The sequence below is a fragment of the Oncorhynchus gorbuscha genome, linkage group LG23 (assembly GCF_021184085.1).
Source record: "Oncorhynchus gorbuscha isolate QuinsamMale2020 ecotype Even-year linkage group LG23, OgorEven_v1.0, whole genome shotgun sequence".
NCBI lineage: Eukaryota > Metazoa > Chordata > Actinopteri > Salmoniformes > Salmonidae > Oncorhynchus > Oncorhynchus gorbuscha.
Window position 1 is genome coordinate 56,441,729 of NC_060195.1, and position 26,570 is coordinate 56,468,298.

General features: G+C 45.2%; 2 protein-coding genes across 3 annotated transcripts in view; both read left to right on the top strand.

Moving 5' to 3' along the window:
- The window catches only part of pla2r1 (phospholipase A2 receptor 1), a 28,575-nt gene extending 12,621 nt beyond the window's left edge, over nucleotides 1-15,954 (top strand). The window contains exons 8-28 of the mRNA XM_046323914.1: nucleotides 269-426; nucleotides 538-648; nucleotides 2,676-2,788; nucleotides 2,913-3,085; nucleotides 4,166-4,374; nucleotides 4,615-4,760; nucleotides 5,015-5,235; nucleotides 5,697-5,732; nucleotides 5,902-6,062; nucleotides 6,725-6,789; nucleotides 6,990-7,093; nucleotides 7,272-7,408; nucleotides 8,200-8,457; nucleotides 8,712-8,856; nucleotides 9,192-9,427; nucleotides 12,099-12,276; nucleotides 12,404-12,538; nucleotides 12,960-13,082; nucleotides 13,435-13,611; nucleotides 13,912-13,947; nucleotides 14,100-15,954. Coding sequence (XP_046179870.1) covers nucleotides 269-426; nucleotides 538-648; nucleotides 2,676-2,788; nucleotides 2,913-3,085; nucleotides 4,166-4,374; nucleotides 4,615-4,760; nucleotides 5,015-5,235; nucleotides 5,697-5,732; nucleotides 5,902-6,062; nucleotides 6,725-6,789; nucleotides 6,990-7,093; nucleotides 7,272-7,408; nucleotides 8,200-8,457; nucleotides 8,712-8,856; nucleotides 9,192-9,427; nucleotides 12,099-12,276; nucleotides 12,404-12,538; nucleotides 12,960-13,082; nucleotides 13,435-13,611; nucleotides 13,912-13,947; nucleotides 14,100-14,317 — 3,140 coding nt within the window. The 3' untranslated portion in view covers nucleotides 14,318-15,954. The remainder of the gene's footprint in view (nucleotides 1-268; nucleotides 427-537; nucleotides 649-2,675; nucleotides 2,789-2,912; nucleotides 3,086-4,165; nucleotides 4,375-4,614; nucleotides 4,761-5,014; nucleotides 5,236-5,696; nucleotides 5,733-5,901; nucleotides 6,063-6,724; nucleotides 6,790-6,989; nucleotides 7,094-7,271; nucleotides 7,409-8,199; nucleotides 8,458-8,711; nucleotides 8,857-9,191; nucleotides 9,428-12,098; nucleotides 12,277-12,403; nucleotides 12,539-12,959; nucleotides 13,083-13,434; nucleotides 13,612-13,911; nucleotides 13,948-14,099) is intronic.
- Nucleotides 15,955-16,496: 542 nt separating this feature from the next.
- Nucleotides 16,497-26,570, top strand: part of LOC124010986 (lymphocyte antigen 75-like) — a 43,469-nt gene continuing 33,395 nt past the window's right edge. The window contains exons 1-3 of one of the 2 annotated variants that reach the window (XM_046323864.1): nucleotides 16,497-16,911; nucleotides 20,125-20,550; nucleotides 24,971-25,144. In XM_046323864.1, coding sequence (XP_046179820.1) covers nucleotides 16,818-16,911; nucleotides 20,125-20,550; nucleotides 24,971-25,144 — 694 coding nt within the window. In that variant the 5' untranslated portion in view covers nucleotides 16,497-16,817. The remainder of the gene's footprint in view (nucleotides 16,912-20,124; nucleotides 20,551-24,970; nucleotides 25,145-26,570) is intronic. The other variant, XM_046323863.1, reaches the window with a different exon arrangement.

Consider the following 26,570-nt stretch of genomic DNA (forward strand, 5'->3'; position numbering starts at 1 on the left):
GCAAAACAAAAATAAATAGAAAACATAGAAATGCCCACCCTAATCACACCCTGGCCTAACCAAAATAGAGAATAAAATCCTCTCTATGGCCAGGGCGTGACAACAGTGTATAGTGTGTTCTCTGTTCTGGGATAGTGTGGACATCATAAAGGATCATGGAAGGGTATTGTCTTTTAGGTAGTTGTTTTTTCACATTGACAAATCAACTAAGTATGTTGTGTGTGTGTGTGTATATGTGTGTACATTTACATATATGTGTATACTGTAGTCTCAGGGTCTGGCTCAGAAGTGTGGATCGGCCTGATAAAGAAGCTATCGTCCTCAGCTGTGGAGTGGTCAGACGGCTCCCCAGTCGACCTCACTCTCTGGCACATGCACCATCCTACCCATAGCAACAGTCAACTCTGTGCCAAGACTGACCTAACGGTACAGTCAACTGAATCCTTTTCACGGATGACTACAGTTTGCTGTTGGTTCGTCATCTGTATTTGACTGAATATAGTAAATTACTCAAATATGTGTGTGTGTTTGTCCTAGGAGGGGAACTGGCTGTTGGCACCATGCGATGAGAAGCTCCCTGCAGTGTGTAGGAGAGCAGGACTTCTGTCCCTACTCCCCACTGAAGCATGGGACGAGGGCTGTCCTGAGGTAGGCACACACGCACGCACGCACGCACGCACGCACGCACGCACGCACGCACACACACACACACACACACACACACACACACACACACACACACACACACACACACACACACACACACACACACACACACACACACACACACACACACACACACACACACACACACACACACACACACACACACACACACACACAGACGATCTGATAAGAAACCCTACAAGATATCAGCGCTGCATGTGTCCCAGCCCTGAGCAGAAGAATGCATATCTGCCATATCCATGGAAGGTGACATTGAAATTCAACATAGCTCTCTTATCAATCTAAACCCAACTGTTTCCAGAAGAACTTCATGGCACCATGCATGGTTGATTCCTTACGTCCTTTGTCAGACAGAGGATCCGTGGAATGCTGTATGGTCAGAATAGTGGCGTTCCACATATCCAGACATGCATTAGCATTACAGCGAAAGTGCCTGGTTGGCTTCAGATCCCTGCTTAGGGCGAGTCTGCTCTGCATTCAGTACAATGAGCTGATTCAACAGCTAGATGACGTATTGTCTGACTGTCATGTGGTGTCGTGACCTCTGTTTACGAGGACATAAGCAGATTGACTCATAAGGGCTGTTTCCCTGTTCACCATGTCCTAAAACGGACAGGAAATCGCCCTGGAGGTGTAGTATCAATAGGCACTCAAAAATATGGGACATCACAGAATAAAGACTGTTTTCAGAGACTGTATTTGATTATATTCAGGCCACGTTGTGAAATTCACACAATCACCCGAGCTGTGTTCATTGACAACGAACGGTCTCAGTTGGAAAGGGATTTGACAACATAAAGAGAGAATCTCCTTCGTTGCGGAGGAACTGGTGTTCATTTCTTCTACACGTGTCGGCAAGTGTTGGCTGCGATTGGTCACTGAGGAAGTACAGCTCCCGCTCAGCCCAGTCAAAACTGTTCGCTGCTCTGGCCCCCCAATGGTGGAACAAACTCCCTCACGACGCCAGGACAGCGGAGTCAATCACCACCTTCCGGAGACACCTGAAACCACACCTCTTTAAGGAATACCTAGGATAGGATAAGTAATCCCTCTCACCCCCCCCTTTAAGATCTAGATGCACTATTGTAAAGTGACTGTTCCACTCGATGTCATAAGGTGAATGCACCAATTTGTAAGTCGCTCTGGATAAGAGCGTCTGCTAAATGACTTAAATGTAAATGTAATGTCATCAAGTGTGTATGGGGAGGTGGGAGTGAAATGTAGGACACTTGTCCAAACACTACTACTTCCTGTCCCTAAGACACTTCCCAAAGCCCCCTCCCCAAGCCCCCTCCAGTCCTAACAGATGGGCCCAGTCATAGCCCTAACCCCCTAACCCCCCCACCCTCCGTTCCCCTGACCCCAATCCTCCACGTGTGTTTGCTTGTATTAGCCACTGTCGTCTACTGCTAATTCCAAACTATGCAGGCTCTTACTGCCAGAATGTTTGGATTGTAACCCAATCCAGTCAGCTTGGCCCGGCTCTCCTGAGCTTGTTGCTATTCTTGTCCACCGGCCCAGACTCCTTTCAGGTGTCTGTGTGTATAGACATGGAGTAATGTGTGAGTCTGGCTCCCACCTCTAGTCGATCTCCTCCAGTATATTCAGCGCCTTGTCTTGGCTGCTCTCACTCCTGGATGGTGTCTGCGGTAGAAACATTCACGCATATAATGTTTTTGCATTTGTTTTTTAAATTCATTTAATCAAACTAAGATACAGACGTAGGACCTTCATTCGATCACTCGTTGGTTCCCTCCCTTGTAGTGTATTCGAGGTTAAAAAAGGTTTGCAAAGTTTGTCATTTCCACTTTAATTTCAGACTTAACTTGCCGTAACAAAAACAAAACAATGGATCAACCCCTACAGACAATGTCTTTTGATTATAATCCACATAATAATTCACGTTTCCTGCTGCTGTGCAGGATTATTTTCCTGCTGTAGCAAACTGGCTCAAATGAAGATCCTACCTCTGTATCTCTTCCCCACAGGGCTGGAAGCGGAAGGGCCGCTCTTGCTACATGGTGACGAGCCACGAGCAGAGCTATGAAGACGCTGTCAAGGGTTACTACTGCAAGGCTCCTCTGGTCACAGTGGAAAACAGGTCTGATTTCTGACTTGGACTTCTCATCTTAACCATTTCGTGCACACCTTAAATGGGAACTCCCATATTTCATAGTGACAAGACTACTTTCTTATGAATGATTGTTGATTTCTCTCCATGGCAGGTTTGAGCAGGCCTTCCTGAACAGCCTGGTGAGTGAGATGGGGGCCAACGGTAGCGTCTTTTACTGGACGGCCCTACAGGACCAGGGTAACCAAGGAGAGTACAGCTGGCTGGGGGGACACAACGGATCCACCCTACCCCTGCTCTATACAAACTGGAACAGGCATCAGCCAGGTAGGGAAGGGAGATGTGGTGGGGTGGGCTGTAGCGTCCTATACTCTATGTTCCAGGTATAAATTGCCCCTTAGCCACAGATCCAGGGTCAGATTACCCAGCAATGTATACTAACGGCTCTAACGGCTCTCTAATCAGTAGGGTAAGGAAACCAATCTGACCCTGGAACAGTGGATAAGGACAAACTTCAACTTACCCTGTGTCAATAAACAATAGTCTCCCGTGTAAAGACCACTGTTTTGTCGTAGGGGACTGAGTGTTTCCTCCATTCACCTCTGCTCTCCCAGACCACTCCACTGTCAACAGTCTTCCCTCTCTTCCCCACTGGCATGTGGTCTCCATCACACAGACCAGCTCCACTTAGACAGCAATAGGGCTGAGACAGAACAGACAGAACAGAAAGACAGCCATAGCTGTGGGTTAGTTTAGCCCCAGGTGGATGTGTCGGCTGTCTACTGTCCTTCATTCGCCCCCCCTTCACTTCACTTCACACTGTGGCTTAGTCCTAAATGGCAAATTATTCCCTATGTAGTGCTCTACTTTAGTAGTGCACTGTGAAGGGAATAGCCAAATAGAGTACCATTTGGGATGCTGCCTATGATTAATGAGTTGAAGTGTAATTTAGGTTTCACAATCTCAGCTTCCTTCAGTCAGTGCGAGAGCATCGTTAATCATGCTGTTGCTATGGTGAAGTGGCAGGAGGACTTTGAAGTAGAATTCCCATCATTTAGTTAATGAAATACCGTGGTGCTAACACTCTCACCAATGCCTGCTTAGCTTGGCGTTGTGGATCTGTTTCTCACAGCTCAGTCTCTTTTTTTTTTTTCTTTCTTTCTTTCTTTCTTTCTTTCTTTCTTTCTTTCTTTCTTTCTTTCTTTCTTTCTTTCTTTCTTTCTTTCTTTCTTTCTTGGTTTGTTTGTCTCTTTCTTTCTCTCTCTCTCTCTCTCTCTCTCTCTCTCTCTCTCTCTCTCTCTCTCTCTCTCTCTCTCTCTCTCTCTCTCTCTCTCTCTCTCTCTCTCTCTCTCTCTCTCTCTCTCTCTCTCTCTCTCTCCTCTCTCCTCTCTCCTCTCTCCTCTCTAGTCAGTGCAGGTGGCTGTGTGGCTATGACAGGCGGACAGGCCTTGGGTCACTGGGAAGTGAAGGACTGCAAATCCCAGAAGGCCTTGTCAGTGTGTAAACAGAGCATCAGTGGTTACCAGGAGGTCCTGTTCCCTACAGTCCATATTGACGCTTACGCCCCCTGTCCTCCAGGCTGGGAATCACACTCCGGCCTGCTCCACTGTTACAAGGTCATCTGCCTTTCCTTCTCTTCTCCCCTATCTCTTTTCCTGTATTTCTCGTGTCTTCCTCAGTTATTAACTTGTTGTGAAAAGCAATGCTTATGCTACCACTCTAAGAGAGTATGACATGATCACTGGAGTTCTCCAAATTATAGAGGTTGCCCCATTAGCTGTCACTTGAAAACCAACGCAGAAAAGGAGATGCTGTAGTCAAGGCGACGTAGTGTCATTGTTGACTGTGGTCCTCAGGCGTTCCACAGCGAGAAGGTGCTGATGAAGCGGTCGTGGGAAGACGCTGACTTCTTCTGCCAGGCTCTAGGAGCTCAGCTGGCCAGCTTCCACCACTACAAGGAGCAGGTCTTCGTCAAAGGACTCCTCTACTCCATGTTTGATGGGTTAGTTAGTGTGCTTTATAGCCTACACCTCTGTTTTTCCCTTTCTATAATACTGTGTTGTCCCAGGGAATCAAGCACACACATTTTCTTTAGGAAATACCCGTACCTTTTCTAAAATACCTCTCTCTCTCTCTCTCTCTCTCTCTCTCTCTCTCTCTCTCTCTCTCTCTCTCTCTCTCTCTCTCTCTCTCTCTCTGTCTCTCTGTCTCTCTGTCTCTCTGTCTCTCTGTCTCTCTACTCTTCCTCTCTTTCAGAACAGAGGGTCGTTGGTTCTGGGTGGGCCTGAATAAGAGAGACCCCCAGTCAGCAGGATCTTGGCAGTGGTCTGACGGCACCCCCGTGGTGTCCTCCTTCATAGAGGATAAGAACGAGGAGGATGACCGACGTAGCTGTGCCGTGTACAGCGACCTGACCAACGCCCTCCTGCCACAGCCCTGCGACACCAAGCGCGAGTGGATCTGCAAGGTTCCCAGAGGTAATCACTGTTATAATAACTAATGGGTTGGATTGATATAAAGCCTTTCTGCCTACAGTACATCTCTTACAGAAAAGAACACATTAATTTCACGTGAACCCGCGACGTGTTCCAAAAACACATGTTTTCATGTGATCACGTGATCTCGTGTGAAGTTACCGTGACAACATGTACATTTCATGTGAATCCATGTGGTTTTTCTGTAAGGGATAGTAAGGGGGGGGCTCAGCTCTTCTAACATCAATGGCACCTTACATACAGTAAAGGGAAAAGGGGATACCTGGTCTGGACACATCCAACTGAAATGTGTCTTCCGCATTTCACCCCTCTGAATCAGAGAGGTGCGGGGGCTGCCTTTATCATGTATGGAACGTTTTAAAATCTCAAAGTTGCTTGTTGATTTATCCTTATTGATTTGAAAGGTTTATCAATAAGAATGTCTGTCTTATTTGTCTCGATAGGTGTGGAGCTGAACAAACCCTACTGGTATAGCGACCGTAAGTAAATGTATTCGTTTTGATGTATTTTGTTATATTTGACATTTTTGATGTATTATATTGAGTGATTATGCATTCATTTACATGCTTATTTGTGATATCAATTGCAGTTGTAACTCTGAGAGGGACTGTGTGATTGTGGGCTGTGTAACCTTCCTCCGTCCTGTAGAGAACGAGCCCTGGGTGTTCTACAGAGGAGCAGAGTATCTGCTGGCCAAGCAGCCTTTTCCCTGGGAGGGTGTTAACCTGGCCTGCATGATGATGGGCGCCCACTTGCTGTCTGTCCACTCTAAAGAGGAGCTCCGATTCATCAGAGAGCGCATGGGGAAGGTGTGTACACACACACACACACACACACACACACACACACACACACACACACACACACACACACACACACACACACACACACACACACACACACACACACACACACACACACACACACACACACACACACACACACACACACACACACACACACAAGCAGACACGAGTTCACACACGCCAGCCGAGACATTCACACGCGAGCGCCCTCAATCCCACACGCGCCTGTACATTCACAGTTCACACACAAGTGCCCTCACACACTCTCTCTCTTACACACACGCCGACACATTCGCACATTCGGAATAAAATAAAGGGCCTTGTTTGACTACAGCTCAGCGTCTTGGATCAAACTGAAGGGCCCTCTGGTGGAGAGGCTTTTGAAGGCTATAAAAAGGACAGAGCTGTGGATAAAACAGTAGAGGCTGGGGCCAAGGCCAAAGAGAGGGGCTGAATGAGGCCATGGCTGAGGAGAGGGGCTGAATGAGGCTGAGGAGATGGGCTGAATGAGGCCAAGGCTGAGGAGAAGGGTTGAATGGGCTCTCGTGGCGTGAAAGAGGCTGAATGGCTGACCCTTCACTGGAGCGAGGGCAGAATGCAGGAGGACGGTAATAGGCCTTGAATGAGTGAGCTAAGCATTCCTTTTCTTCTCTTGGTTCTCTCAGCTCTCTCTGGGGTCGACTGACTGGTGGATAGGGCTGTCCACAGACCTTGTGAGGGAAGAGTTCAGGTAAGAGTTTTTTTGTAGTTTATTCAATGCTGTATTTTACCTCACACTCAATGGAGTATGCTGTTTATTTAGTGTGGGGGTGTAATAGGAGTGTGTGTGTGTGTGTGTGTGTGTGTGTGTGTGTGTGTGTGTGTGTGTGTGTGTGTGTGTGTGTGTGTGTGTGTGTGTGTGTGTGTGTGTGTGTGTGTGTGTGTGCGCAGTTGGAGTGATAAGTCCGCTGTGGATTATCAGAATTGGGCAGAAGGAAGCTCCCATGATGCCCCAGTGAAACAGAAACAGTGTGTGACTATGTCCTCTATCTCAGGTGAGGTCACAGGCACACACACACACACACACACACACACACACACACACACACACACACACACACACACACACACACACACACACACACACACACACACACACACACACACACACACACACACACACACACACAAAACACCATGACAGACTTCTCTTTGACGTGTTGCGACCAACAGGTCAGTGGTCGGCGGGCGAGTGTGGCGGTCTCCATGCTCACGTATGTAAGCGCCGGACCGTGTCCGTGGTGGAGATTCCCAGAGAGCCTCACTACATCGGAGGCTGTCCAGAGAGATGGCTCTACTTCGGACACAAGGTTCACCTCGTCTCCCGTGTTTTTGTTGTGTTACTATTTCCTTTTTTATTTAGCAAATATTTGTCAATAGTTTCTTGCTCTGAATTGTTGGGAATGGTCTCGTAGGTACGTCTGGGTAAGTCGAGGCAGGTGACCAATAACATTTGATTTGATTTGAGTTTCTCTTGGCCATCTGACCGTTGTCGTGGACATTCAGTACTGAGAGAGACTTTTTTTCAAACAATCAACTTGATTTAATATTGATTCATTATTGCAATATTGAGGCTGCTCGACCCCACACCCTTGAGTGTTGGACCGAGTAACCGAACCTTTACACAAATGCAGAGTACTATATATACTAACAATGCTCAGTCATGGTTGGTTCAACACCCCCCCATGCAGACCAAGGAGCATCATAAGCCACTCTGAGTTCATCCTGTCGTTATCTGCATGTGGGTTGTTGTCTTAACCCCACCCTGACTTAGTTTCCCAGATGCAAGGGTGATTTCGAGACAATGAGGGATTGTTCTACTCCTAAGCGTTCTCTAGTAAAACACATTCTTGTCTATTAACTCATTTGTCAGCTCAAGCCATCTCCAGTGACAATACGCCCAGATTAGCTGCAGGGAACTAGAGTGGAGCCCATGAAAACACAGTCCTACTATTAGTTAAATATTAATTGTTAACCATTAATATCAAATAGATCAGTTAAATACGTCATTTTTCTTTCACACCGTACAAGGAAAATCTAGTTGGTGGAACTATACCAAAACCTTGCCAGATTTCCGTGTGTTTTGTGTGTCTTCTGGTAGTGTCTCCTGCTGCACCTCCCCAACAGTTCTGAGGAGGGGAAGAGCTGGAGAGACGCCCAGTCTATCTGCTCCTCTTTCCAAGGCACGCTGGTCGCCATCCAAGACGAGATCGAGCAAGCGTACATCACCATGCTGCTCCAGGGCAGTACAGTGGGCGTTTGGATTGGGCTACGGGATGAGGACACCATGAAATGGACCAATGGGAGACCTGTCAGCTACACCAACTGGTCCCCTGTAGAACCCAAGAACCCTCTGACGGTAAGGTTAAATGAAACATCAGATATCGTCTTTGTGCTTTGGTGATGTTCTCTGTATAGTGTATTGATTAGGGGGGGGGGTTGTTTGTGTTGTGTCTGTGTGTGTCTGTGTGTGTGTGTGTGTGTGTGTGTGTGTGTGTGTGTGTGTGTGTGTGTGTGTGTGTGTGTGTGTGTGTGTGTGTGTGTGTGTGTGTGTGTGTGTGTGTGTGTGTGTGTGTGTGTGTGTGTGTGTGTGTGGGCGCCCCACCTCTGCAGGATGATTGGCTGGGCGGGCCCCTGGGCGGGGACGATCCTCTGTGCACGGTGCTCTCCAACAACCACAACTTCCACCTGACAGGGAAGTGGTTCGACGAGAAGTGCACAGAAAGTGGATACGGCTTTGTCTGTCAGAGACCCCAAGGTAGGACTCCCCTCTGTCTTCATGCATTCTGTGTCACTCGCTCACCCCTCATTCAGACACATTGGGGCCTATTTTCAGAGACCAGGACTGAGATATATAACCAATCAGGTCTGTATTACCTCATTAATGAAACTGTTGTTTTTGGTTATAGCTTCCTATTTTGTGCTCTCAAAATGTCACCCCGTTGAGTCTGCTCACTGAGAGAAATCCCCTTCAGGAATTGTTGAACAATGAAATGAGTGTTTCTGTTGATTTTGGGTCGAATCCATGCCTTTGCTTCTCCCTGAAACAATCTCTCTGATCTTTTCCTCTCCCTCTCTCTTTCCCTGCAACAGACACAACTAAACCCCCATCCCACTCCTACCTTCACCCTCTCCCTGACAATATTGAGTACAAGAACCACAGATACAGGGTTGCCCGTGGCAACATGAGCTGGTACGAGGCACTGAATATGTGCTTAGAGTCTGAGTCTGAGCTGGTGAGCGTTACCGACCCCTTCCACCAGGCTTTCCTTACTGTCCTTGTCAATAGATTGGCATTCCCCCACTGGATTGGACTGTATAGTCAAGACGTATGTATTATACTATATTGCTAAGTACTGCTACCTGCCTGTGCTGTGTGTGTGTGTCTGTCTGTCTGTCTGTCTGTCTGTCTGTCTGTCTGTCTGTCTGTCTGTCTGTCTGTCTGTCTGTCTGTGTGTGTGTCTGCGTGTGAGCGTTTGTGCGTGTAGATAATGCTCGTTAACAAGCACGTCGAAGTTGGTCTGTGGCATGAATTGACCTTTGATGATGTTAGGAGTGTGTGCAGTAGATTTGCGTCATGGCAAGGAAACAGCTAAGAGCACTAGCTAGAGGTCTTCTATAAACAGCATGGCCGCAATGAAGTAATGCGGTAAATACAGAAATGCCTGACAGTCTGTTTACTCGGATGTTGTCACTCTCTCCCTCTCCAGTCCATGTCATTCTTTCAAAGCATGGGGATTTCATCTCTGTGACTATTCACAGCATGCTTGTGCCATATCATCACCACATGTATCTGATCTCCTCCAATCAAAAGTGGGCCTACCTATGTCCCATTTGGGCACTTTCTATTCACATACACACATTCACATTTCTACAACTCTTATGTGAATACAGTGCATTCGGAAAGTATTCAGACCCCTCCCCTTTTCCCACATTTTGTTATGTTACGGCCTTATTCTAAAATGGATTAAATAATTGTTCCTCATCAATCTACACACAATATCCCATAATGACAAAGCGAAAACTGTTTTAAATTTTTTTTTGTACATTTCTTAAAAATAAAAAGCAGAAATACTTTATTTACATAAGTATTCAGACCCTTTGCTATGAGACTCGAAATTGAGCTCAGGTGCATCTAGTTACCATTGATCATCCTCGAGATGTTTCTACAACTTGATTGGAGTCCACCTGTGGTACATTCATTTCATTGGACATGATTTGGAAAGGCACACACCTGTCTATATAAGGTCCCGCAGTTGACAGGGAATGTCAGAGCACAAATCAAGCCATGAGGTTGAAGGAATTGTCCATAGAGCTCAAGAGGATTGTGTTGAGGGACAGATCTGAGGAAGGGTACCAAAAAATGTCTGCAGAATTGAAGGTCCCCAAGAACACAGTGGCCTCCATCATTCTTAAATGGAAGAAGTTTAGAACCACCAAGACTCTTCCTACAGCTGGCCGCCTGGCCAAACTGAGCAATTGGGGGAGAAGGGCCTTGGTCAGGGAGGTGACCAATAACCCGATGGTCACTCTGACAGAGTTCCAGAGTTCCTCTGTGCAGATGGGAGAACCTTCCGGAAGGACAACCATCTCTTCAGTACTGCACCAATCAGGCATTTATGGTAGAGTGGCCAGACGGAAGCCATTCCTTAGTAAAAGGCACATGAAAGCCCGCTTGGAGTTTGCCAAAAGGACTCTCAGACCATGAGAAACAAGATTCTTTGTTCTGATGAAATCAAGATTGAACTCTTTAACCTGAATGCCAAGCGTCACGTTTGGAGAAAACCTGGCACCATCCCTACGATGAAGCATGGTGGTGGCAGCATCATGCTGTGAGGATGTTTTTCAGCGGCAGGGACTGGGAGACTAGTCAGGATCGAGAGAAAGATAAACGGAGCAAAGTACAGAGAGATCCTTGATGAAAACCTGCTCCAGAGTACTCAGGACTTCATAGTGGGGCGAAGGTTCACCTTCCAATAGGACAACGACCCTAAGCACACAGCCAAGACAGGCTTTGGGACAAGTCTCTGAATGTCCTGGCCCAGCCAGAGCCCGGACCCGATCGAACATCTCTGGAAAGACCTGAAAATACCTGTGCAGCCAAGCTTGAGAGGATCTGTAGAAAAGAATGGGAGAAACTCCCCAAATACAGGTGTGCCAAGCTTGTAATGTCATACCCAAGAAAACTTGAGGCTGTAATCGCTGCCAAAGGTGCTTCAAAGTACTGAGGAAAGGGTCTGAATGCTTATGTAAATGTGATATTTCCATTTTTTATTGTGTGTAGATTGATGAGGGGGGAAAAAACAATTTAATCCATTTTAGAATAAGGCTGTAACAAAGTCAAGGGATCTGAATACTTTCTGAACGCGCTGTATATTTGGTGTTTATATACCAATATATGTCTTACAGCTAATATCTAGTGACAAACAGAGGTATTTATCAAACGGTAACAGTTGTCCAGTGTGCTCCCCAGAGCTTTCCTCCTGGCCCACAGCCCATGTATAACTATTTTGCGTCCCAAATGACACCCTATTCACTTTATAGTGCACTACTTTTGTCCAGGACCGATAGGGCTCTGGTCAAATGTAGTGCACTATGTAGGGAACTGGGTGCCATTTGGGGCACATTTTTGTGCTTCACTCACACGGTATGGGAGTAGTTTTCCTCAACCACCAAACCCGGCTGGGAGGAATTCTAAGCCACTCACAACATGTGGATCCAAGAATCCCATAGACTCAAGGAATGTCTTGCTCGTGAAATATGGAATGAGGACAGGAAAGGAGAGAATTGATTCACAGCGCTCTACACAATGCCAGACACATTGGTCTATAAACACCACACTTCCCCCAAGCCGAACCTGCCTCCCTCTACTCTTTCTGCTCCGTTGCATGACATGACCTACAACCCCGTCATCTCCCTTAGCAACCCGCCTTAGCAACGTAGGCTCACCCTGAGAGTGTGTGTCACCTCCTCCCTGCCTGTGACGGTATGTCCCTACAGGATGGGATCAACTACCAGTGGTCTGACGGCAGTGACACGGTCTTCACCCACTGGGTTGCGGCCGATGATGATGATTTCATCCTGGGGGACTGTGTGTACATGGATGTCACCGGGGGCTGGAGGAGGGCCGACTGTGAGATGCCGCTCCAGGGAGCCCTGTGCCATGTCCCACCACCTAGTGAGTATAGCCTGGGTTCCTAGCACATTATAAAACAGTGGCTACTAAAGCTTGCTGTGCTGTTAGTCAATCCTCAAGAGTTTCAAATGCACAATGCTGCTTTTCTAAAAATAAATTAATCCCATAGAGAGTAATGCGTTCACCAGCTACGAGGTTGTGTGTCCATCGACGTGGGTGAGGTTTGGCGCCAGCTGCTACAGCTTTGAGCCCGTGGTCCAGAGACTGACCCTGGAGGAGGCCAGAGAGCACTGCAAACACAAAGGTACAGCAACAGATGTTGCCCTCGAGTACAGATTTAGGATCAGTTTCCCCTGCCCAAATTCTAACCTTAGCACATAAGGGGAAATTGCAAAACTGTCCTTAGTTCAGCAACTTCATCCTACTGTGGTAAGTGTCCAGTACACCATGGAGCCAATTAGGTCTCATGCTAGGATGGATCAAGGATTTAATGGATCTTTCTCAATGGGAATTCCCTTGTGATGACTCCCTGTTGTGATTGTGCAAAATGTAATGTTTGGTGAGAGCTCCCCCTATAGGATCCATGTATTAGCTCCATTCCAGTGGCTAATACTGTACTGTAGCTATAGATCTGAGGGGGCAAAACATTCACAGAGAATTGCCTTCTTCATGCTCAGTAATACACATGTAATAATGAAGGTTTGGTGGGTTTTTCCCTCTTCCAGCGAACACGTCAGAGGTCCTGACCATACAGACAGAGACGGAAAACAGGTTTGTCCTGGAGCAGCTGTGGTCGTATGGCTTCCCACATCAAGCCGTCTGGCTGGGGATGTTCTTCAACACTGACAGTAAGCACATGCTTCCCCAAGTTTCCTCTCTTCAAAATAAGCAGCTTGCTGGTTTTGGCATGCAATATAAACCAACAGCTGGCAAAAGACAGGCAATGTAAGGGCTTCGGACAGAACTGGGATAAGACACAGCTTAATAGGGTTAGTAACATAATGAATTTCAAAAATTTTCAAGTAGTATTTTGATACTATTTATTGACTTAGTGTTTTAGCTGGTGAGTTGATAGAAGCACTGGGGGAAAAAAACAGCAATGACCTGGGGCAGAGTTGTATAGGGTGGAAGGAGAGGGGTCGAATGAACCAATTCACAACTTCTTTATTAAACATTTCATGTTTGTCCGGTCCGATTTAGCGGGCTCCATGGCATGGCTCGATGGTTCTCCTGTGGACTACTCCAACTGGAACTTCAGGGCCCCAGACCCCAGCCTGCTGACAGCAGACACCTGTGTGTCCACCAGGGTGTCTGATGGGATGTGGCTCCTCTCTCAGTGCACTGACAGACTGGGCTTTGTCTGCAAAACTAACTCAGGTGGAGTAGAGACATTTTGGCTGCATTTACACAGGGAGCCCAAGTCTGATCTTTTGCCACTGGTTTGTCTTTTGACCAATCAAATCAGATCGTTTGCCAATAATTGGTCTTTTGACCAATCAAATCAGATCTTTTTTGCCAATATTTGAAATAAATATCAGAATTGGGCTACCTGTGTAAGTGCAGCCTCTCACTAACCTCCAATTGCCATTATGACAAAGCTTTGTGTTATGCGTTTGTACAGTGTACATGTATGTATTCTATAGATCAGTCACGTTAAACAGATCACCTTCTTTGCAGATATGATCCCGGAGGTAGAAGTGGCGCCACTAAATGGTAGGTATTTAATTGAGGCTATTAACAGTTATGCTGTTTTTCTCATTTGCATTCTAATAATTTGGCAACTCAAGGTATCTTGGGAGCAGCCTCTACCATGACTAACAGAGCCTTCAATGTCCAGTAAACTCACCCCTCTGTGTCTCTTCCAGGGTTGCACCACGGTATCGTCCCAGCCGCGGTCCTGGTGGCCATGCTGATCTTCGCCGTGCTGGTGGCGGCGCTCTGGTTCGTCTACAAGAGGAACGTGATGCGCTTCCGCAGACTGCCGTCCCTGGGAAACGCGTACTACAGACATACTAGTTCCCAGGCCACAGACTCCGATGGAAACGTTCTCATCGCAGATCTGGAAGCTCACTCTGGAGAATAGGGCTGTGTCCGAAATGGCCCTCGTTCCCCTATATAGGTGCACGGCTTTGGTCAAAAGTAGTGCACTCTATAGGGAATACGGTGCCTTTTTCAGATGCACTATAGGACTTATTGGAAGACAGCAAAATGGTGGCGTTCTCGAAAGTTGGGTAAAGCATGGGAATGGGCCGAACTCTCTGTATGACTGTGAACATTGGTATGTCTCTGTGGAGTCCGAAATGGACCACAGCAAGGGAACGTAGAGGATAATGTCAGAGCCCAATTAGCTTTATCCACTTGAATCCCACAGGAGGCGGCTGAGGGGAGAACTGCTCGTAATAATGGCAGGAAATGAGCAAATGGAATGGCATCAGACATCTGGAAACCATGGAAACCACGCGTTTGATGTATTTGATACCATTCAACTCCGGTCATTACAAAGGAGCCCGTTCTCCCCAATTCAGATGCCACCAACCTCCTGTGCTTTATACAAGTAGTTGATGAATTAGGAACCAATCGTGTGCCTGAGAGTGAGGGAGTGCATCTTCATGTGAAGTAAGTTTTGTCTACAAAGGATTAGTGCCGTTGTCCCAAGTAACTTTGAAAGGTGCTGTCATTCTAATGTATCCGTTGGAAGTCGATAGATATTCTTTGCACTGTTAACTTGCTGATTCGTTATTATGGTACAATGCCAACTGCTCCCACTAACGCTGGTGCCCACTGTATTTGAGAGTACAGTTTTTAGTTTTCTGTAATGACGTGTACAGGACCCAAAACTATTTTATACTTGTTTAAGATAACAATGGCCGCGATTCAGTTGTTCTTTACAGCAAAGACCAAGTCATACTTTTGCAATACATTCTGAAGTCATCTTCTATGTATTTTTTAAAATATTTGTTACATTTATGAACAGAAATAAGACCCCAAATCAATTTCAAGTTGTGTTTTTGAAATCAAAAAGTGTCATTAAAGTACGGTGTTTCTTTGTCAGCACTTTATTGCACAAAACTCCATTAATGCCATACGGAAAGATGATGTTTTAGTTTAGAGGTTTTTTTTGTTTGTTTATGTGCATTCCTGTTGCGTATTTCCCTACACACAGAACACACGCTCGCACCCTCACAGTATTTCTTAAGTGGCTTATAAGTACATACATGATATTCATAAGAGGAAGGGAAGAAAAAGTAAAGAGAAAAATGCAGGCATTTATTTATGTTTTATTATTTATCGTTACAAGAAAAATATTTGTCATTCACTTCCATTTTGTTCATTTGGTCCACACGTCTGTCATAATGTAGGAGCAAAGAAACTTTTATTGATGAAACCAAAATGAAGTTAACAAAGTGTGGTTATATAAAATGGTAGCTCTTTGAGAATGAATCCAGTATTCTAAGTAGACTTATGTGTGGGTTGTTTATTAAGAGGTGCAGTCTTTGCTGTGTTACCTGTTGTCGTCGTTCTATATTGGGTACACGGAGTTATTAGATATGAAATATGTTGATGTAGGTTTTTCTGTTGTGTGGAAAGAAACACATGGAAGAGGATAACACGGATGCTTGAAAATGTTTACTGTCTTTTGTTATTTTGTATTGATAATGTTCGTAACACATACTTATGTGCCTTCAGTTCAGTGTAAATAAAAATGAAGCTGTATCCCAAGTTGTATCTGAACTGTGTCTTGCTATACCACGTTGGCTTTGAAATGAGTCATCTGCATTGAGATGGTCTGCAGTGCACTGTGGGGGTGGTATCCGAATATTGTCTTTATCCTGTTTATTTATACCATATTTGCTTTGAAATTAGTTATTTGCATTGAGATGCTGTGTGGTGAGGGACTAGGGCAGGGGTGACATCATGTGGAAGAGGGAGAAGTGAGTAGGATGGACTCGTGGGTCTCTCTTTAGGTTCCAAATGGCATCCTATTCCCTATTTAGTGCACTACTTTTGAAGAGGACACATAGGGCTCTGGTCAAATGTAGTGCACTATATAGGGCATATGGTGCCATTTGGGAGAAATGATTTTGTCTGGCAATGGCATCTACGGACTGGCCTGTGATGATTCACTGCATGATTTTCATTGCTGTTCTTATTTGCTTGTCTTTGAGAGAATTGACAGTGGCTTATGAATGTCGGAGACGCAGCATCAACATACTTTTCTTTGTTTATCAGTGTCTTTTGTCGTTGACTCCGCATAATACACACGTACTGTGAATTGTGTATTATATTGCAAAATAACATCAATTCAGTTGTTATTTTCAGTTCGCAGACTGGGAGTGGTCCTGTTATGCGTAGTTTAATATTGGCGAATCACAAGCTCGCAATTTTCCATGGGGAAAAACGCAGAACACCGTAACAGCCTAGGAAGCGGACTTGAGGATAGTCACAACCAACTGTCAGTCAACAAGTTTAAAGTAGCTCGTGTTACTTTAAAACGCAGAATTGGGTATGCGCAAACTGTAGGCTGGCTACTGGAGACGTGTGAATCCGAATAGAGAAGACGTGGTATTATAACCATAGAGAAAATGACACTCCAAGCAACATTTTACCTATGTTTTGTCTTATTCTTTTGTGATAAAACGATTTGTTTTGGAACTTGCGCATCAACTACATATTCCGGTAAGTAGGGTGCTTTCCATTTTCATCACTAGGCATGCGCGCCCCGTTCCTGGCTAAACTCTTTGAAAGATAATCGCGTTTCCATAGGCTCAACTGCTACTTAGAGAGTCCGTGGTAAGCACATTATTGTTTTGAATGGGGTTTAGGTTCAATAATGGGACTTCAAGCCCCTTTGTTCAATTTCAAAAGCAGGAAGTAACGTACGCTTGCCGTATAATCAATTTCCTCATTTCGCATCTGCTTTCAAAATGCGTAATGACCATTTTATAAAGTATATCCATCATAATTAAAATAACGACCTCTTGAAACTCCTCTGGCGTTTAAAATGTGCAGCCCTATTTGAGCAGTGATGCCCATTTAAACATTTTGTTGCTAGATTTACCAAATTTTCAGACTACACTGGCAACTTTTTTTTCAAACATCATCATGCAACAAATGTGGCTACATTTAAAAATGTATTTGGAAATATTAGCAACTTTTGAAAAGTGACTCAAACGCTAAAATGCATGCATTTTCCCTCTAAACGACACACACATGATTTTCTCTGTCACACACTCAGTCACAACACACGTGCATGGCTGCAAAAGTGAATTGTGAGTGACGTCAGCAGCAGGCGCTCAGCTCGTGCACAGGCAGCAGCAATTTCAGTAAATTGCAAATCATCATTGTTGGCTGACTGCAGCAGCAGTGGTACGGGTTCTACGAGCAAAACCCAATGAATATAGTTGGTTACGAATGTTTGATCTTGAACATAACTTACAACATCAATCAACATGTCTCAATCAAAAATAGTCTGTACCTGAACAAAATGAATGTCAAATCATATTTGTTGACGAGATGGCCAGTCAATTTGAGTAACGTTATTGTGTATGTCACTTAATGACGCTGTTTTACGATATCACGCAATGACATCACAACGCAATTTAGCAACAAATCAACCTGCCTCTAGCAATTTACCCTGAAAATTAGTTGGCAATACTGCTATTGAGTATTTGGTACAATGGTGCAAAGTCATTGCTGCAAGGTTGCACGCAGTTGAAGTGTTCCAAATGTTGCAGAATGTGGTTGTTATTGGTGTAACTGTAAAAACAGTTTGCATGATCATACGTTACAGTTCTCTCACTCTCTCCCAGTAAGCCTCTCTTTAATGAGCATAGGCCACCTTATTAGACACACACAATGTTGCAGTACCAGTTTATAAATAGCTAATCTCATACTCATCATAGGCTGAATATGTTCAACTCAGAGATGCAGTCTGTTTTGCTTCTGAGTTCAACTGCTAACCTATTATTGTAAAGGCACAAGGCGAGACCCAACGGCAGACACAGGAGGCAGATGGTTAAGCTCCGATATTTATTAGAACAAAAGAGGTTGGTCAAAAGGCAGGTCAGGGACAGGCGGAAGTCCAAACAGTACCAGGCGATAGGCAGGCTCGAGGTCAGAACAGGCAGAGTGGTCAGGACAGGCAAGGGTCAAAACCAGGAGGACTGGGAAAAATAGGAGCTAGAAAAACCGCTGGTTGACTTGGCAAAACAAGATGAACTGGCACAGAGAGACAGGAAACACAGGGATAAATACACTGGGGACTAATGGGGGAAAACAGGTGACACCTGGAGGAGGGTGGAGACAATCACAGAGACAGGGGAAACAGATCAGGGCGTGACAATTATACAGTACACATTATATCGTTTCTGGTTTTACATTTACGACAGCTACTGTCAGTCGGGTTTTTCTTCCTAGTTTGTTCAGTGAATCAGGTCAATACATTATGGAAAATTAAACCATTTAATTATATGTTGTTTACTGTTTAATAGTTCCTTATATGGTCTTCCTTATTACACGTGCACGTTCACATTTGCACACTTTATACTGTATCTAATTGTTGAAAATAAAGGCTATTTTCAGCTCATCGAAAGTGTTTCAGAGTGAAACATCATACCCAGTTGTATTCAATTGGCCTCTAATTCAATGACATTCTTTAGTCCAGATTAGGAAATGATAAAACCACTCTGTATTGTTGGTAGAATGTTTAATGGATGTAAGGCTGCCACATGATGGGAGGATAAAAGCAATTGGCCTGAGCACTGAGAATATTATCAGCAATCAATGTTGGAGACCATGAAAAGCACAGGCCCAATAGACCCCTTGCGTGTTTAGATGATTACATTTACATTTAAGTCATTTAGCAGACGCTCTTATCCAGAGCGACTTACAAATTGGTGCATTCACCTTATGACATCCAGTGGGACAGTCACTTAACAATAGTGCATCTAAAACTTAGGGGGGGTGGGGTGAGAGGGATTACTTAACCTATCCTAGGTATTCCTTAAAGAGGTGGGGTTTCAGGTGTCTCCGGAAGGTGGTGATTGACTCCGCTGTCCTGGCGTCGTGAGGGAGTTTGTTCCACCATTGGGGGGCCAGGGCAGCGAACAGTTTTGACTGGGCTGAGCGGGAGCTGTACTTCCTCAGTGGTAGGGAGGCGAGCAGGCCAGAGGTGGATGAACGCAGTGCCCTTGTTTGGGTGTAGGGCCTGATCAGAGCCTGGAGGTACTGAGGTGCCGTTCCCCTCACAGCTCCGTAGGCAAGCACCATGGTCTTGTAGCGGATGCGAGCTTCAACTGGAAGCCAGTGGAGAGAACGGAGGAGCGGGGTGACGTGAGAGAACTTGGGAAGGTTGAACACCAGACGGGCTGCGGCGTTCTGGATGAGTTGAAGGGGTTTAATGCCACAGGCAGGGAGCCTAGCCAACAGCGAGTTGCAGTTATCCAGACGGGAGATGACAAGTGCCTGGATTAGGACCTGCGCCGCTTCCTCTGTGAGGCAGGGTCGTACTCTGCGGATGTTGTAGAGCATGAACCTACAGGAACGGGCCACCGCCTTGATGTTAGTTGAGAACGACAGGGTGTTGTCCAGGATCACGCCAAGGTTGCTTATCTGACTTGTTGATTGCCTTGAAATTGAGTCTTGGTTCCCTGCCTCCACGGCAAGCTGTATTTAGGAAAAGAGAACCAGCAGCTAAGCTGACAATTAGATGGGACGTTGTAGATATCGACCAAGCATTCGAATGAATAGTGAAACAAAAATCTATTGTAAACATACTAAAATATTTTGTTGAGTGAACTTATATCGTTGTAGTGATGTCACTATACTTACTAACACTTTTATTATGACTATAATATCACTATATTTACTCATGTTCATGATCATTTCCAGGTAACGACACCTTCACCATACAGCATGTGAGCACAGGGAAGTGCCTGGTAGCTACGTCCACGTCTGGGACTGGAGTTTCCGGGATAGCAGGGGCTAAGTCTGGAGGGTCCGGGTTCAACGTGACCCTGGGGGAGTGTGACGGCTCCAGGGGGTCCCAGTGGAAGTGGGGGTCCGGCCACCGTCTCTTCCACGTGGGCACGTCCCAGTGCTTGGGTCTGGAGGAGAAGACCAAGGCCCTGTCTCTGTTCAGCTGTAGCCCCATGGAGAACACCATGCTGTTGTGGCGCTGCCTGGACGGGGCCATCTATACGGTAGACCAGATGGGCCTCACGGTGACCGACGGGCTGGTCAGTGCCAAGCGCGACTCCTCAGACGCCTGGAGGAGGGACGAGTCGACCGATAATATCTGCCAGCGGCCGATGCGCAGTGAGTGTGTTCTGCCCCCTGAGTGTGTTCTGCCCCCTGAGTGTGTTCTGCCCCCTGAGTGTGTTCTGCCCCCTGAGTGTGTTCTGTCCTCTGAGTGTGTTCTGTCCTCTGAGTGTGTTCTGCCCCCTGAGTGTGTTCTGCCCCCTGAGTGTGTTCTGTCCTCTGAGTGTGTTCTGCCCCCTGAGTGTGTTCTGCCCTCTGAGTGTGTTCTGTCCTCTGAGTGTGTTCTGTCCTCTGAGTGTGTTCTGTCCTCTGAGTGTGTTCTGTCCTCTGAGTGTGTTCTGTCCTCTGAGTGTGTTCTGTCCTCTGAGTGTGTTCTGTCCTCTGAGTGTGTTCTGTCCTCTGAGCGGCTTATTCTCCTAATGGAATAGAATAGAGCATAATAGAATATAATAAACATAGGCCTACATGAGATGGGCAAAACTATCTATGCTTATTTACATGTATAAAACCTCTAGCCACATTTTACAAGAATGCGCTGAACTTAGATATACACTACCGTTCAAAAGTTTGGGGTCACTTCGAAATGTTCTTGTTTTCCTTGAAAACATCAATGAAATGAGTTGCAAAATGAATAGGAAATATAGTCAAGTTGTTGACAAGGTTTTAAATAATGATTTTTAATTGAAATAATAATTGTGTCCTTCAAACTTTGCTTTTGTCAAAGAATCCTCCGTTTGCAGCAATTAGAGCCTTGCAGACCTTTGGCATCCTAGTTGTCAATTTGTTGAGGTAATCTGAAGAGATTTCACCCCATGCTTCCTGAAGCACCTCCCACATGTTGGATTGTGTTGATGGGCGCTTCTTACATACCATACGGTCAAGCTGCTCCCACAACAGCTCAATAGGGTTGAGATCCGGTGACTGTGCTGGCCACTCCATTATAGACAGCTGACTGCTTCTTCCCCAAATAGTTATTGCATAGTTTGGAGCTGTGCTTTGGGTCACTGTCCTCCTGTAGGAGGAAATTGTCTCCAAATAAGCGCCGTCCACAGGGTATGGCATGGCATTGCAAAATGGAGTGATAGTCTTCCTTCTTCAAGATTCCTTTTACCCTGTACAAATCTCCCACTTTACCACCACCATAGCACCCCCACCCCCAGACCATCACATTGCCTCCACCATGCTTGACAGATGTGGTCAAGCCCTCCTCCAGCATCTTGTCATTTTTTTTCTGCATCTCACAAATGTTCTTTGTGATCCGAACACCTCAAACTTAGATTTGTCTGTCCATAACACTTCTTTCCAATCTTCCTCTGTCCAGTGTCTGTGTTCTTTTGTCCATCTTAATCTTTTCTTTTTATTGGCCAGTCTGAGATATGTCTTTTTCTTTGCAACTCTGCCTAGAAGGCCAGCATCTCGGAGTCGCCTCTTCACTGTTGACGTTGAGACTGGTGTTTTGCGGGTACTGTTCAATGAAGCTGCCAGTTGAGGGCTTGTGAAGGCGTCTGTTTCTCAAACTAGACACTCTAATATACTTGTCCTCTTGCTCAGTTGTGCACTGGGGCCTCCCACTCCTCTTTCTATTCTAGTCAGAGCCAGTTTGCGCTGTTCTGCGAAGGGAGTAGTACACAGCATTGTACGAGATCTTCAGTTTCTTGGCAGTTTCTCGCATGGAATAACCTTAATTTCGCAGAACAAGAATAGACTGACGAGTTTCAGAAGAAAGTTCTTTATTTTTGGCCATTTTGAGTCTGTAATTGAACCCACAAATGTTGATGCTCCAGATACTCAACTGGTCCAAAGAAGGCCAGTTTTATTGCTTCTTTAATTAGCACAGCAGTTTTTAGCTGCGCTAACATAACGGCAAAGGTGGTTTTCTAATGATCAATTAGGGTTTTAAAATAATCAACTTGGATTAGCTAACACAACGTGCCATTGTAACCCAGGAGTGATGGTTGCTGATAATGGGACTCTGTAGATATACCATTCAAAATCAGCTATTTCCAGCTCCAATAGTCATTTACAACATTAACTATGTCTACACTGTATTTCGGATCAATTTGATGTTATTTTAATGGACAATTTTATTTATTTTTTTTTTTCAAAAACAAGGACATTTCTAAGTGACCCCAAACTTTTGGACGGTAGTGTACCTTTACATTAATATCTTTATGAACAACATCTTGTATTACTTGGAGACAATAGATTTAGCATGGTCTGTTGTATGCTAATATTCAGGTGCACTGTACTCTGCTTGGCCGTCAGATGTTTTATTAGTTCCGTTTGGAATTGAAGGGGAGTCTTTCCAACCAGAATTAGCATAGTCTTCCTTGTAACCGTGTTTGTTAACACGGCTAATATGACTCAGCAAGGCCTGTCATTTTAACTAAACGTAGGGTATGGTAACGTGACAGGGGCAAAGGGATTTTTGTTTATCAAGTCGAAGCTCATTTGCTGCATTTCTACACAATTTTAAAAACTCTAAAATACAATTTGGAGAACAGCTTAATTGACTCCGGCCTTTATCACCTTGGCTGCTGTAGCTTCATTTGGCTCAGTCGATAGGGGACTTAACAATCTACAAACACGTCATACAGCGGTTAGCTGCTACACACAAAACTCTAGTTTTGTTTCCTTTCAAGTCAAACAGCAGTTTTCTAGCTATCTACAGCCATTTTCCACCTCTGCACTGTTTTGAGAGAAAGGTTGCGTTGTTCACTGCAGCCTTTCCTCTCGCTCCGACGCGTCCTAAAACATGTTCTCTACTAGCGATAGACAGACAGCCTTTCCTCTCGCTCCGACGCGTCCTAAAACATGTTCTCTACTAGCGACAGACAGCCTTTTCTCTCGCTCCGACGCGTCCTAAAACATGTTCTCTACTAGCGACAGACAGCCTTTTCTCTCGCTCCGACGCGTCCTAGAACATGTTCTCTACTAGCGACAGACAGCCTTTCCTCTCGGTCCGACACGTCCTAAAACATGTTCTCTACTAGCGACAGACAGCCTTTTCTCTCGCTCCGACGCGTCCTAAAACATGTTCTCTACTAGCGATAGACAGACAGCCTTTCCTCTCGCTCCGACGCGTCCTAAAACATGTTCTCCACTAGCGACAGACAGCCTTTCCTCTCGCTCCGACGCGTCCTAAAACATGTTCTCTACTAGCGACAGACAGCCTTTCCTCTCGCTCCAACGCGTCCTAAAACATGTTCTCTACTAGCGACAGACAGCCTTTCCTCTCGCTCCAACGCGTCCTAAAACATGTTCTCTACTAGCGACAGACAGCCTTTCCTCTCGCTCCAACGCGTCCTAAAACATGTTCTCTACTAGCGACAGACAGCCTTTCCTCTCGCTCCGACGCATCCTAAAACATGTTCTCCACTAGCGACAGACAGCCTTTCCTCTCGCTCCGACGCGTCCTAAAACATGTTCTCTACTAGCGACAGACAGCCTTTCCTCTCGCTCCAACGCGTCCTAAAACATGTTCTCTACTAGCGACAGACAGCCTTTTCTCTCGCTCCGACGCGTCCTAAAACATGTTCTCTACTAGCGACAGACAGCCTTTTCTCTCGCTCCGACGCGTCCTAGAACATGTTCTCTACTAGCGACAGACAGCCTTTCCTCTCGGTCCGACACGTCCTAAAACATGTTCTCTACTAGCGACAGACAGCCTTTTCTCTCGCTCCGACGCGTCCTAAAACATGTTCTCTACTAGCGATAGACAGACAGCCTTTCCTCTCGCTCCGACGCGTCCTAAAACATGTTCTCCACTAGCGACAGACAGCCTTTCCTCTCGCTCCTACGCGTCCTAAAACATGTTCTCTACTAGCGACAGACAGCCTTTCCTCTCGCTCCAACGCGTCCTAAAACATGTTCTCTACTAGCGATAGACAGACAGCCTTTCCTCTCGCTCCGACGCGTCCTAAAACATGTTCTCTACTAGCGACAGACAGCCTGCCTCAGAGCTGTCCACAATGTTCTAATGCTCGCCCGCCAATATTGCTACACTGCATTTGCATTTTAATCTGCATTAGAATGATTTTAGTCACCTATTTTAAATTGTTGGTGTTGAACTAGGGTATGGTGACTGCCATACTGTGCCATACCCAATTGATGCCCCCTGCGCATCACATTAAATAAATACCCTTGACCCTGTTCCATTTGAAATCGTATCTATGGCACTGTATGCCAGTTGTTTGCCAGTAGACTTCTGCTAAATGATACAGTTTAACATGATCTAAACTCTGGCCCTCCGTTGAAAGCAGCAGCTTTTGTATTCAATTAATGTGTTCTCCTACATTAAGGACCTGTACACAGACCTGTCCTACATACTAAATCCAGTTGAGTTGACAGTCAAACTGTGCGAGGTCGTATCTTTAGATTTGTCCAGATTGAATACTGCCTCCAATATTCCTAATAAACTCATTTGAAATGGGTGCCATGGGATTGATTCTAATGATTTTTTCTCCTCTACCCATAGTTGTCCACACCACCAATGGGACGTCGACCGGGGAGCCCTGTGAGTTTCCCTTCCACTACAACGGCAGCTGGTACCACGAGTGCCTCCCCGACGACCAATCACCTGGACTATACTGGTGTTCCACAACCTCCGACTTTGACGCTGACAAAAAGATGGGATATTGTTTAAAACATGGTACGTTTATAGACACAAATCATGATTCTGGAATCAATCTACAACTAGTCTTCTTGCACCGTTTCCCTTCACATATAATGATTACTGGAACTAGTACTAGTAGAGTACTTAAAATAAAATATATTTTGGTATTTCATACAGTTAACTAGTCCAACACTCTAACCACCTGATTACATTGCACTCCACGAGGAGCTTGCCTGTAACACAAAAGCAGTAAGCAAGATAAGTTGCTAGCTGGCATTAAACTTATCTTATAAATAACAATCAATCAATCATAATCACTAGTTAACTACGCATGGTTGATGATATTACTAGTTTATCTAGCGTGTCCTGCATTGCATATAATCGATGCGGTGCGTATTCGTGACAAAGGACAGTCGTTGCTTATGGTGTACCTAACCATAAACATCAATGCCTTTCTTAAAATCAATACACAGAAGTATATATTTTTAAACCTGCATATTTAGCTAAAGGAAATCCAGGTTAGCAGGCAATATTAACCAGGTGAAATTGTGTCACTTCTCTTGCTTTCATTGCACGCAGAGTCAGTGTATATGCAACAGTTTGGGTCGCCTAATTTGCCAGATTTTACGTAATTATGACATAATATTGAAGGTTGTGCAATGTAACAGGAATATTTAGACTTATGGATGCCACAGGAATATTTAGACTTATGGATGCCACAGGAATATTTAGACTTATGGATAAAGTACGGAATTTCACTGAAAGAATAAACGTCTTGTTTTCGAGATGATAGTTTCCGGTTTCAACCATATTAATGACCTAATGCTCAAATTTCTGTGTGTTAGTATGTTATAATTAAGTCTATGATTTGATAGAGCAGTCTGAGTGAGTGATGGTAGGCACCAGCAGGCTCGTAAGCATTCATTCAAACAGCACTTTAGTGCGTTTTGCCAGCAGCTCTTCACTGTGCTTCAAGCATTGAGCTGTTTATGACTTCAAGCCTATCAACTCCTGAGATTAGGCTGGTGTAACCGATGTGAAATGGCTTGCTAGTTAGCGGGGTGCACGCTAATAGCTTTTCAGGCATCACTCGCTCTGAGACTTGGAGTGGTTGTTCCCCTTGCTCTGCATGGGTAACGCTGCTTAGTGGGTGGCTGTTGTCGATGTGTTCCTGGTTCGAGCCCAGGTAGGAGCGAGGAGAGGGACAGAAGCTATACTGTTACACTGGCAATACTAAAGTGCCTATAAGAACATCCAATAGTCAAAGGTATATGAAATACAAATGATATAGAGAGAAATAGTCCTATAATAACTACAACCTAAAACTTCTTAGCTGGGAATATTGAAGACTCATGTTAAAAGGAACCACCAGCTTTCATATGTTCTCATGTTCTGAGCAAGGAACTTAAACATTAGCTTTCTTACATGGCACGTATTGCACTTTTACTTTCTTCTCCATCAC